We start from the raw sequence: 14,082 nt of genomic DNA on the forward strand, positions 1-14,082 counted from the left end.
GCTTTTTGATTACGGATTTTGAGTTAAGCGCGAAAAAGTAGATCATCTACTTATATGTGAACGTATTTTACGCTATCAGCGTAAAACCACATATGAGCTGCTCGCCGTCTGTGGCAAACCCCGACTGTGGCATGTTGATCGTCTGTAGCCTACCTTAGAACAGACAATTTTGACAGCTTGCGCCGCGTAATGTCTTTACTTGTAAATTTTTTTCAAAAGAGCATTTAATTAGATTTATTTTGTTGGCAGTTGAACGATTTATAAAAAGTAAGTTAAAACACATACTAAAATCTTTAAATCTTCGTTTGTGCAAAATTTTTCAGAAAATTCCGCTATGAATTCATACATTGTACAAGCAATGGACAAGGTTTCTGATTTGCAACAGCAAACTCATTTTTGTGTTAATAACTATGATTATTATCATAAAAATAATGAAGATGATATTTTGCGCCAAAAGCAGAAACAACTTCGTGTTAGCGCTATGCATCTTAATGGATTTCTGAACGCATTAACCGAATTACAAAATACAATTGAGGAAATAACAACCCAATGCGATGAAGTGGATGCGCTTCTGGAGAAATGTAAATCTGTAAAAGGTGAAAAGGATGAGCAAAGTGACAGCAACAAAGAGAACATGTAGATATTAAAATTTATTTATATTTATATATTTTCTAAACTCAATCTAATGAGTAAGAGTTGATAAAACTTTTTGTTTTTTAATTTGTACATATAATACTATTCAAATAAATAAAACATGACAGGTAGAACTACAGTATTCAAAATCAACAACACCACCTGGAGCACACACATGGCCATAACTACAACTACTTGATCAGACAGGTTATTGAAGTCTTTTACCACTTTGCTAAACTCGCGCCCACTGATTGCTTTCATCCGATTCCAACCACTACTAACCACTCTCCCGGATTTATATCCGGCCAAGGACTCTCACTTCAGCAGCATTCCCCATATATGTATGGAGAATGTTTATGCTGCTATAACAACAACAACCTATTATCTCAGACGGAGAGCGTCAGGTGCCTCGTTAGATAAGATTAACAGTGACAATTGTTGACTACTCTTATTAGAAGGGCTTGATGGATTGTGGATTAAAGCCCGATTGACTTTTTCTCAAGTAACAACAGAGATGTGGCTCGCAAAAGCGTTGCAGCCTTTGGGATTGATAAAGCTAAGCTGCTTGGTTATGTGTAGAGCACATAGCCTTCGTGCAGTGTATCCTGGGTAATGCCAAATGATCAACGACGTAACGAACTCCTTTTAAACCTAAACCCCTGCTTTATTTTTTGGATTGCCATAAAAATAAGAAGACAAACTAAAAACTTTTGACGGTAATAGGATGTGGTAGGGCTGGAGGGGATACCCAGCACCACTTAGGAAATGGCCACAAACCTTCGGGGGCGTCTCTTTAGGGGTCCTTTGTTAGACGTAAACGGCAGACAGGACGAAGTAAGAGCACGTTTCCACGACAGTCGGTTCTACGTTAACGAAACGACCCGGATTTATATCCGGCCAAGGACTGTCACTCCAGCAGCATTCCCCGTATGTAGGTAGGGGGAATGTTTATGCTGCTACAACAACAACAACAAGTAAGAGCACCTGTGGAAGTAGGTAGAGTAGAGCACCAGTAGTAACCGTTCCCATGGCGGCCGGTTCTACGTTACCGCAATGACTCGAGTTTTTCCCGACCAAGGGCTGCCGCCTCAGTAAGCTAGCCCTGTCTAGTGTACCGTATCCCCATCACCAGAGTAACATCACTCATCCCTTCTTACTTTGCCCGAACTCCTACCTCCATCCTGTTTCAATTCCAGCATTTGGTTCTCGCAACTTGACATGGGTCAAGTGACTGGTGCCATCTGCGTAACGTTAGATATAGGACAAGTGACGACATCGCCCTCCGCTGCACAGCTCTGCACCCGCAATCACTCCATTTGGCGCGGCTGCTTTCCAACATCAGGTCACAACAACTGCAGCATGTGCAGGGCGCGGGTCTGCACTAGGTACCGACTGAATCATCCAAATACCAAGAAATTTGTAGTTTATTTAACTTGGCAGCGAAGGACTATCCACCGATGACTGAAAGTTGCCGAGCAACAGTACTGCATTCATTTTGCTATCAATGAGCTCCAACGTAGTTGAGCCTAAAAATATGCAATGTAAAATGTGTATACAGTATAGCTCGTTTAATTACAACCACTTAACAGATTAGAAATTGTGCTTTCTAGGAATAAATCTTGATTGATTCAGCGTTGAGTTTTTTTTTTAGAAAAGTTTCTCTGAAGCTCAGATTATTTTGATGGAAATGCATGCTGAAGTACCCAGTTTAAACTCCAGTTGAATCAATGATATTTGAAAAATACCTGTTCTTTTACATATACTGCTTTCGGTTGACCTCTTCTCTGCTCGCCTAGAGAAACATTTGCATGCAAAAGCTACAACAATTATCGTGTTTCCTTAGACTATCTAGCTTAGTATCACGGAACAGTTTCAATGAAGAAAAACAAAACGGATCATAAATAGAACCACATCTCTCTCAGGATCTCATTGTTGTTTTTACATTTGCGTGCAAAGTTTTTACACATTTTTATTTACTACTCGCTAGATGTTGGTGCATCGAAAGTAGCTAATTTCTAAAAGAAGTTTGAACTGGCATGGTTCATATATCGGAAGTTTTTTTAAAGCCTTGAGAACTTAAAATCATAGTACAGAACAAAAATATTGTTGGAGTGAAATTTCTATTTTTTGAAGATGAAATCCGGCATTTGTCCGCCATGATTCATTTATCAAAGGTTTGCTCACTTGTGCCATTGGAATTTTGACAGTCCCTTACAAAAGGTCGCATTTAAGAAGGGCGAAGTAAGTGGAAGAATTAAATACCGTTTTGGTTAAAATGGTAGCAAATTAAATTATAATAAATTGCCAAGTATGATATTAGAAAAAAAAGACTTTACTTACACCTAAAATTAAATAATATATATTTTGTGAATTAATTTTTAAATTCAAAACTGATCGCAAATTTGCGAAGTTTCGCCAAAATGACGCCATTATTAAGTTATGGTACAGTTAGAATTTTCAAAAAATCGATTTTTTAAATTTTTTTTTTCTTAATGTACATATATTTAAGAAAAATTTAATATCGTTCCGGTGAATATTTTTGAAGCTACACGCAAATTTGAAAAGACGTTTCAGAGTGCTTGAAAGTGCTTTTCAATATTTGGTGTTTTCAAAGTCGGTGACCCACATTTCTCGAAAACGGCTAAACCGATTAGTCTCAAATTTTAACACGAGCTTCTTAAATACATATATTTTTTAGTAATTAATCGAAGATTTTTTTTCACCGATAAATATTTTTTTTATAAACAACTAGCAAACCCGGCCCGCTTCGCTGGGCACACTAAAATAGAATAGATATGGTTTAGAACAGAAAATATATGGGTTTCATATTATTTATTTCTTTATTCTTTATTCAAGCGCTTTGGCATAAACAATAGTTTTTGTTTTTCTATTTGTTTTTGAGTAAATATAAAATATAAATTGAAAATCAGTCAAGTTACCCCGTATTAAAGCACTTATCAACAGCTATCATTTGATACCCATATTATACATCACACGACCAAAGGTTACCCGGGTCCACGTTTTGACCTCTATCTCGACACCCCAGTCACGGAGCGGCATGAAAAATACTCTGTACTAAAGCATTCACCAACAGCTTTCATTTGATACCCATATTGTACATACACATCCGAAGGTTACCCGGGTCCACGTTTTGACCTATATCTTGAGACCCCAGTCACGGAGCGGCATGAAAAATACTCTGTACTAAAGCATTCACCAACAGCTTTCATTTGATATCCCTATTGTACAAACGCATTCTAGGCTCCACGTTTTGGTCTCTATCTCGAGACCCTAGTCACGGAGCGGATGGAAATACTCTGAACTAAAGCATTCACCAACAGCTTCCATTTGATACCCATATTGTACATACACAACCAAAGGTTACCCGGGTCCACGTTTTGACCATTTTCCCGGCAATTATTCGAATTTTTCTTACCTTTTAAACCTTCCCTAGACCTCCACGAATAATTCAAGACCAAGATAAGATAAATCCGTTCAGCCGTTCGCGAGTTTTAAGCGAATATAGGGACAGATTTTCACATTTATATATATAGATTTAAGGCCGAAATTTTCGTCAAACATCGATTTTTTTTTTGAGAAACGGCCATTTTGTCAAAAAAATTTATTTTGCTTATTCCTTCGATTAATTACTAGATTTAACATTTTTTTAACGAAATCTGTTTGATTTTTTGATTTCAGAGCATCCAGTTCAGAGATATAGTGGTCACCACAAAACGTCTTTTTTGAGAGAAGCTCCTCGAGACCTGCTGTAGCTCCTTCCAAATAAGTATTTTTACTAATACGAAGTCTTAAAATACAGGTAAAAAATAACATAATATGTGTACAAATTTTTAGATCAATAAATTTAAAAGTTTTCTCAGAAAAAATTCTGGAAAATTCCCTTTTTTCGGCCTTCTTATTGTATATAACCCCTTATGTTACCTCAATATTATGGCCCCAATGGATTAGTTTATAGAAGAGGCGGATTCATCACAAAAGTTTATTCTAATATTTCTGCCTGGAAAAAGCTCCTCATAAAAATCTACAATTCGGAGGTTGTGATTAATTGCATATTGCTAAATAAACTCTTGTTTTTATGTATTTTCAAAGCAACCTAGTAAGTATTCCCGCCGTCGCCTATATTTAAAACGTATCGGGCTCAGATTGTCAAAGTGTCCATCTTTCACGCTCGTTGCCCAAAAATATGGTCTATGATATCCTGATTTAAGCGGCGTCAGAATGTATTTCATATCGGGCAGTAGTGCTCTATTAACTTCGCGAACAGATTTATTTTATGTTTTTTCTTTCAAACTTCAAATATCAGGTACAATTTTCAATCTAATTTGGTCTTTTCCAAATAAAAAAGGCTATTAAGGGGTTTTTAACCTGTTCTTAGATGTTTTTAAGAATTTCCGGTCAATTGGCCAGCTACGATTGGAAAAGGATCAGTTTATTTGCTTATAAGTGAAAAGTTAAGTGTGCAAGTGCCAGAGCAAATTAAAAAAAACTAATTGAAATAGTCTGAAAAGTGAAAGAATTGAATAGTGAATATACCTAATATATAACAACAAAATATAGATATCTTTTGAATTTGTCACGTGGATTATCCTTTTTTTCAATTTAACCAGTTTTTTAGGGCCAAAAGTCGGATTTGGCATCGGGACAAAAGCAACAAGTTGCAGTTCTTTTGAAAGCCAAAAACCTGAGCTATTCAGACAAAGCTAGAACCGTTGCAATATCTAAGGCGTCTGTATTCACACTTTTTTGTGGCTTTGTTTTTCTTCTTAGAGATCATCTTCAGCGATGGATGCCGATTGGAAGCGGCCGCAAAAAAAGCAAATTTTGTTCGCAGAAGTGCCGGAGAACGATATTCTGAAGATTGTGTGCTTCCAAGGGTCAAACTTGAAAGTGGACTATCTACAGGGTCCGGCACTCGAGGTGTAAACAACTTCAGACCTCTCGAGTAGCTGATGCACAGGCTTCAGCTGTCTGTTAATTGGCTAAATGACAATCCAGAGTATTGTTTACAAGCGCGCGGAAGCATTTTGCCGATAGTAAACCCGAAAATAAAATCAGTAATGGATTTCAAACGTAATGGTTGCATTATATTTAGCTAGGAAATCACAACCAGCGATTGTTTATCGCACCATTACTCGTTACAATGATACTGGTAGCATGGAGGTGGTCATCATAAGACTGCAACGTCACGTGAAATGGTTCAAAAAGTGATGAAGCGACTTGAGCGAAATCCCCGACGAAGTGCCAATCAAATGGCGAAAGAACTGAAAAATCTAACCCCAGCATCCGCCGTATACTGAAAAGTGATCTCAAAGTCAAGGCTTACAAGATCCAAAAGACGCATGATCTCATACCAAAGCAGCAACAAGTCAGACTTGAGCAAGCGTAGGAGTTGCTTCGCTTGGCCGAAAGCGGTAAATTTCCGAACATTGTGTTTTCTGACGAGGAAATTTTTCAAGTTGAGCAATTTGTAAACTCCCAAAACGATAGGGTTTATTTGAGCGACCGTTCATACGAGAATTTGAGTCATGGACTGGCTACCAGGAGGCAGCACCCGCCACAGGTAATGGTTTGGGCCGCTGTGACTGCAGATGGGCGCAATCAAATCGTTTTCATCGAGCCTTGCGTCAACGTAAATGCAAAATATTATCAGGAAAGTATTCTGGAGGTTGGTTTGAAGACGTGGGCAAACAAACATTTCGGTGGCAGACCATGGACGTTTCAACAGGACTCGGCACCGTCTCACAAAGCTCGAGTGAACCGAGAATGGCTAAAAAACAACGTTCCGAACTTCAGAATGTCCACACAACGGCTCTGAAATTCACCAGACGCGAACCCGATGTATTATTTTTTTTGGACCATTTTGGAGAGCAAAGTCCGAATTAAAAGATTCACCAGTCTTGAGGTGCTGAAAAACGCCATTGTCCACGAGTGGGCCAAAATGCCTGCAAGTCACATTCGGGCAGCTTGCGATTCGTTTCTGGACCGTCTCAAGGCCATAGTCAAGGCAAAAGGTGGTCCTATCGAGCAAAAGTAAATTGATTCTTAATTTCGTATTATTTTCACATATTTTTTACATTGAATTGAATAAAAGTAATTTTCCAAACTAAATTTATGTCCTTTTTAATTGGTTACACTTCGAGTGCCGGACCCTGTATTGGCAAATAACAAGACTACGAAGCGCCGGAGGCTTCATAGCGTACGTTAAAGTATTATATGTATGAAAGAAAGCAGCGCAGCTTTTGTCGTGTACGCAAGAAAGGCTCAAGTTCTCAGCTAAATGGGCTTTTCAAATACATATGTATGCCCTACTCTCATTGTGTAGGAGAAATTGCTTTAGATATCTATGTAGTGTGTATTTATTTCCAACCCAGGACGCACAGGTGGGCGGACACAATTTTGATAAGTGGGCGTTTAGAGTGAGTTATCGTAAGAAAAGGAATACAACTTTTTTTCTTTTCGTATAAACAAATATTATTTTATGAATCAGCATCTACATATAAATTTGGCTGCGTGTGTATGTGCATGTACATACTTAAGATGTGCAACTGTACATTCTGTATTACTCGTCCAACTTTCATTATTTTCCGCTATCGTTGAAGCTTCAACTTATGACTTTTCATGCTTAATATGTACATATATTTCCTAAATTTTTTATTAGTTCTTCCCTGTATCCAAATTCACCCACACATATTCATAATCGAATGCACGTAAATATTTTGATAAATGCATATGTATGTATATGTGTGTATGTATGCATGTTAAATTAATGTATTTATAGCCTCTTTGTTTTCTTTATGTGTGTACATATGTTTTTCAAAACTATAAAATCAACACGCGCCAAGGCAACCATCGCGTCATACTATCCGTTAGCCACCTTAGTTGAGTATATCAACGCTTCTGGGTGTTAGGACCCCGCCTTCGTTTCAGTCGTCACTGGGTCAGGAAAGAGTCACGCGCTGGTGCAGTAGTCATTCATTGACATGTTCACATTCATTCCAGGCCCGGCAGTTTGCAATGCTCTAGTGTTGTTTCCAATATACATATGTTTGTACATATATCCAATAGGGGCGCCCACTCAATGTGCGCGACTGCTCTCGCATCTCTTATTGCGGCGTCCTTCGTTGTTTTTGTACATAGTATTTTTGTTGCTACTGTTTGCAGCATTGATTTTTGTTCCATTGTACGGACAAGCCTTCTTTACTGTTATACCAGCTGTTTCCGACCTTCGTCATAGTTATTTTTTGTTTGGTCCAATGACAAAGCTTTCGTATGCTTTTTGCAGTCGTCTTGCTTCTATCTGCTCTCCTTCTGCCTTTGATTTTTCGGTTGCACGGTTTATTTCTCTTCTTTGCAGAGAACAAAATGTTTATGTTTATCTCTCACATGACCTCTTCGTCATTTGAAAAAGAACTAGCCACATTCCAGTTTTGTGCCAGTTTACGAATTTCGTTATATTTTAGAAATTTCTCCACCATTCACGTAGTCGTCTTGTGCTTTCGATGACCCAAACCAAGAAAGAATAAAAACCAGTCAAAACTGAAAAAGAATATCACCTCAATATAAGAGGAAACTGTATGTATGTTGAGTGGTTTTGGCATGTGGGCGAAAAGGACAAACTCAAGGGCATTTTGCAATGCGCTTCCCAAGGGGACGAGTGGAAGAATGTGAATGAGTGAAATCGTATAGATACATACATACATATGTACATACATGAGTAAGTAGAATGAAAAAGTGACAAAGAATAATGATGAGTCGGTAGAATGCACCAATTGCGTTTTAAACTTAGTTGCTAAATACTAAAATGTTATGCAAAATGTCAGCTTATCCAAAAATGAACTTGTTTGTCTTCAAAAGTGGCTGATGAAATTTGTTGTTCACATTTCAATTGATAACAGAAAGGGAGACGGGCATTGCTTTCTATATACATATAGATATATTCATATGTACATATGCGTACATATTCACGAGTATGTACTTATACTCATCCCACGAAAACTCGTCTCCATTTACCTTTACGCGACGAATCAACAACCTCATGGTCTCTTTCATATCTCTTCGACCGTTTGGCAAACCCTTCCTGCTCGACCAAGCCGTTCGCGCGTTGTATTCTGTCTGTTGACTATACCTAGGAATTCGTCTGTTTTACGTGTAGTGTTGTGCCACACCTACGTTTTGCGCCAATCACATTGCTTACGCGCCACGAGTAATGTAAGTATGTACATACATATGTATACACCCAGCCCTATTAGCTGGAATATTAAATGACATACATACATATATAAACAGCCACGCGCGTTAAATAAGCCAAGGTCTTGGCAGAAACGGTGCTGTAAGCGGGTGTAGCAGACGACAGACATTGTGTGGACAGGACCGGCATATGACACGCAACTACAGGTCGCGACAGATGGGGAGTGTAGTTTACTTGTTATCCCTGCCACTAACTTGTTAATCCCTCTATAGTTTTTGAACGCTTGTTTGTTCTCCTGACAAGCTAACCTTGAAAGAGGTGACTTGTCAAGAAGTGCTGGAAGGCTTGCTGGTTCAATCAACTGATGGTCAAGCCAAAAATATATGAGTTTTTACTATTTCATATTAGTGTTATTATAACTTGCTTAGTTTCAATCGATTCGTATACATCTATGTATGTATATTTTCTATATAACTCTCGTATATTTGATATTTTAATCACATTGCTTTGCTTTGACTTATTTCAGTAATTTGCACATAACCTTTTAGTATATCTTGTAGCGAAATTGCTAAACCAAGTTTATGATGATGATTGTATATTTATTATAATCAGCAAAGTCTCCACGGAGAGGCTGGTGATAAGCCACCCATGAGGAGTCAATAGAACTTTGGTGTTTCAATTCTTATGCATATTTCTATCCGCCTTACAGAAAAAGCCCTGCATCGATATTCTGAATGACATTGTGGTCGATGATGTGAAACGCCATCATGGCATTCATTTGGACCCTGTAAATCGCCCCCGAACGACAGATGTAGGGGAGGGGGCCCAGTTAAGACGCGGGTTTTGAAAAAAATTAAAATTTTTTCCTCAGTTCCGCAAATTGAAAAATGAAGAAGTTTAACATTTAACTATTAACCAAACGCAACTTTTCTCCAAAGAAAGTATGTTTATTTGAGTTACTCAAAAAATTTTGGAACAAATTTTTTCAGGATAACTTTTTTTAGGACAAAAAAAAAGTGGCCCAGTTGTGACGCACCTCAAGAAATTTACTGGAAATGAGAAAATATGAAAGGAATGTCACACCAATTGTTGTGATTTAATGATTTATTTATTTTGAAGGCTTTCAATGGCAAAAATAATGAAAAATACAAAAGAAAATGTCCTTCAATGGCCATAAATGACAACGATTTTTATTCATCATCGTCATCTAAATATTCCTAGTCGTCGTCCACGTCACTTTCGCAGTGTTTGCAAGTGAAATAACTTGCCTGCATGTTGGCGCACTTCAAATGAACTGGACGCTTGCATACGTTGCAATTGATCGAGTTGGCAGCGGTCAATTTCAGCGGCAACAGCTTTAAGCAAATGATGATATGATCGTAGTGCAAAAAAAAGGTGCGTCATAACTGGGCCACCCGCTGAGTCACAACCGGGTCACGATGCTATTTTGTGTATGACAAGCAAGTTTTTTATAGACACCACATAATCACATAAATCCATATAGAATCACAAAATATACGGCAAATACAATATTTTGATGCATTACACTCGCCTTTTCACTGTTAATTTCACAAAATTTTGGTACTTTGAAAAAAATCAAAATAACTTTTTCGCACGATTTTCAACACGATGTTTGGTGCGTGTATACACAATGCGACTACTAACGTTGGTGTCTGCACAAAAACTGCTGAACGTCAAACGAACATGATTGGCAGGGCTCAAACTGTCATTTTCATACCGCATGTCAAAAATATTTAGCTGCGTCACAACTGGGCCTGCGTCACAACTGGGCCCCCTCCCCTAGAGTTATCTCTCCACTGTAAACTAATGCTGGTGAAAGTATGGTACATATTTTTAGAGGTGGTCTATGTAGCAGACCTAGACTAGAACACAAGAAAAATTTTGTTAAACATATCCCAAGAGACGTGGCAGCCGAAGTACTCCTTTTGTCACAACAGTTATCAAGCAAACCTTGAAATCTATCATCCTTGCATGTGATACATACATATATTATTTCTACTACTGCTATGGCTCTCTTTGTCTGGACAGAGTGTAGTAGTCCAACTGTAATTGCATATCCAGTGATGCTCTTTAGTCATTTCCCCAACCTGTTAGACCGTCAAGTGTTAAAACTGCGTACTCTACTGGTCCGGTGCAGCTTTAAAACTTGAACTAGTCGGATAAACTACCACGTCTATAACTGGCAGAGTCTCTGGCAATAGGCTAGTTGAACTTTGACACCAAGAGGTTGCTCCCACCCACACTCATTGAGTTCATATAAATAAAAAATTACAATAGGTTAGCCTAAAATTTAAATTAACTTAAAAATGACAGATTACAAGATTGAGACATCCGTGAGAGTATTTCAGGCTTTGACGTAACAGTTGGATACACAAGAAAGAGTACGCCGTAAATCGATAAATTCATGTAGCAATAAAAATGAAAAACACTACAACCATAAAATAAAAATAAATTACCTATTATTACGTCAGCCCAATAGCTGATTCTGTCAAATTCACTGTTAGCGGGATAACCCTTTGCGGATGTCGCCACCTTCTGAATTCTCTCCACCCTGAAATTAACTGACCTCTCCATTCTCAAATATACTCACCGCGTGTCCGAAAGTCATATGACCTGAAAACTGTGGTTATGTGCATAATGAAACTAAGTATTTTGAGTACCTATTAAGTGTTAGGCACTCAATAGGTAGTGTACGCCCACGCGTCTGATTTTATGTTTGACTTAGTGACGGTACTCAACCACATGCAGCTTGTATGCAAATCAGTTTGCAGTAAAAGTGCAAGTTTAAATATATAATACAGGGTGGGCCATATAGCGTTTGCTTTTTGAACCACCTATTTTTTTGAGAATGGTAACACAAATGACATGTCAAATACTACTGTGTCCAAAAAATAAGGTGACATTTGATTTTAAACTGCGCGCTTTGAAGGATTAGGAGAATTCTTTTTTTTTTTAGGTTGGTAGTACTGTGAGTGACATCTATGTCAAATTTCATGTGAAATATTCATTTACTGTTTGAGATACGCGTCGTTTTGTGAGCTGCTAAAAGTGAGTTTCTCGTTTTTTGCAATGTCGAAATTTGTTGAGCAAAGAATTTGCATTAAATTTTGTTTGCGGAATCAATTTTCGGATACGTTGAGGATGGTGCAGAAAGCCTTTGGTGATGAGGCTATGTCTAAAAAAAATGTTTACAAGTGGTATAGTGAGTTCCAAGCCGGTCGTGAACGTGTCGAAGACGAAGAGCGTCCTGGGCGACCATCAACCTCAACTGACGAAGCTCACGTCCAACAAATCAAAGATTTGGTGTTGAAAAACCGTCGATTAACGATTAGAGACCTTGCTGATGATGTTGGCATATCGAAAGGCTCAGTCAATACCATTTTGAAGGATGTTTTGGGCCTCAAGCGCGTCAAATCTCGACTGGTACCGAAAACATTGAATTTTTTGGACTCGTAATTCGTGATCATTTCATCAAAAACTCAACCCATATCGTTCCGCAACCACCGTATTCACCTGATCTGGCACCGTGCGACTTCTGGCTGTTCAGCAGGCTCAAAAGACCGCTCCGGGGACACCGTTTTGACACGATAGAGGAGATTCAAGCCGCAACGAAGACCGAACTGAAGGCCATCCCGGAAAGTGACTACAACCAGTGTTTCGAAAATTGGAAAAAACGTTGGCATAAGTGCATTGTGTCGGGAGGGGATTACTTTGAAGGGGATGAAATTGATTTGGAAGAATAAATAAAGAATTTTCAAAATAAATACAATGTCACCTTATTTTTTGGACACAGTAGTATGTTCATAATTTACTTAAAGGTTTGACATTTACGAAATGGGACGCTATACGCTTGAACAAAATTGGGAAATATTGAAAACTTATTTCCAAAGTGGTGAGTCTTCTACTTAAACTGTGAGAAATTTGATGATTGGCCAACAAGACAGTTTGTGGATCAATTTGTTAATCGTGTTCGTGAAAGTGGATCGTTGATGGATAAAACAACACGTGACCGTGCTCCTACAGTGCGTACACCCGAAAACATTGCTGCTGTAGCCGAAAATGTGCGTGAACATCCAACAACCTCAACTCGTTATCGTTCTCAAGAATTGAACATTTCACGCACTTCTTTGAGGAGAATTTTGCATAAAGACCTCGGTATGAAGGCTTACAAAGTTCAATTGGCGCAAGAACTGAAGCCTAATGACCATCCAATGCGTTTTCGGTTCGCTCAATGGGCAGAAAATCGTTTGACCGAAGATGAGCATTTTTACCGAAATCTCATTTAAGCCCGTTGGACTATTTTTTGTGGGGAGCCGTTAAGGACAAATGCTATATGAACCATCCGAAGACGATTGATGCTTTAAAACACGACATCAAAGTTGCCATTCATGAAATCGGAGCCCAAACAATCGAAAATGTGCTTAAAAATTGGGTTGATCGAATGGCCTACTGTAAAGCCAGTCGTGGCAGTCATTTGAACAATATTATTTTTTATTCATAAATGTTCAATCTCCAAAATAAAAAAAAAAGTTTGAAAAAATATTGATTAGTTTTTTTTTATAGCCGATTCAAAAAGCAAATTTTACATGGTTACCTATATTCGCTACTTTGGACCAAAGCAACGTTTATCGGTGGTACAAAATGTTCTCAGAAGGGCGAGAAGATGTGAACGACGAAAAGCGGAAAAGCGTGCCGGAAGCCCAAGCACTTTAACAACAGACGAAAAAATTGATGAAGTAAAAAAATGGTATTGGCCAATCGTCGAATCACCGTTAGAAATGTTGTTGAGGACCTAGACATATCGATTGGCTCGTGCCATTCGATTTTTTTCAATGATTAGGGGCGTTGTGTATCATGAGTTCTTGCCACAGGGTAAAACGGTCAATAAGGAATATTACCTGCAAGTTATGCGCAATTTGCGCGAAGCAATCCGCCAGAAACGCTCGGATTTGTGGAAGAACAAAAATTGGCCCTTGCATCACCATAACGCCCCTGCTCACACATCGTTGCTTGTGCGTGACTTTTTGGCCAAAAACAACACACTAATGATGCCACAGCCACCGTATTCCCCCCGTCTGGCCCCCTGTGACTTTTTCGTGTTCTCAAAACTGAAGAGGCCCATGAAAGGACGACGCTACGATTGACGAGATAAAGATGGCTTCGAAGGAGGATTTGAAAAAGATAAAAAAAATATTTTTTGAAGTGCTTCGAAGATTGGA

At 38.5% G+C, this 14,082-nt stretch overlaps 1 protein-coding gene across 1 annotated transcript; it reads left to right on the top strand.

The window, feature by feature from the left end:
- The first annotated feature begins 162 nt into the window (after positions 1-162).
- On the top strand, positions 163-767 carry LOC129238629 (uncharacterized). Its single transcript, XM_054873714.1, has 2 exons — positions 163-267; positions 324-767. Exon 2 carries the CDS (start codon positions 335-337, stop codon positions 638-640), a length of 306 nt encoding a protein of 101 aa, XP_054729689.1. The 5' UTR covers positions 163-267; positions 324-334; the 3' UTR covers positions 641-767.
- The last annotated feature ends 13,315 nt before the right edge of the window (positions 768-14,082 follow it).

The sequence above is a fragment of the Anastrepha obliqua genome, chromosome 2 (assembly GCF_027943255.1).
Source record: "Anastrepha obliqua isolate idAnaObli1 chromosome 2, idAnaObli1_1.0, whole genome shotgun sequence".
NCBI classification, from domain to species: Eukaryota; Metazoa; Arthropoda; class Insecta; order Diptera; family Tephritidae; genus Anastrepha; species Anastrepha obliqua.

Bases quoted from the DNA above. Each gene is read 5' to 3' on its own strand.
- LOC129238629 (XM_054873714.1), top strand. From the start codon at position 335: ATGAATTCATACATTGTACAAGCAATGGACAAGGTTTCTGATTTGCAA.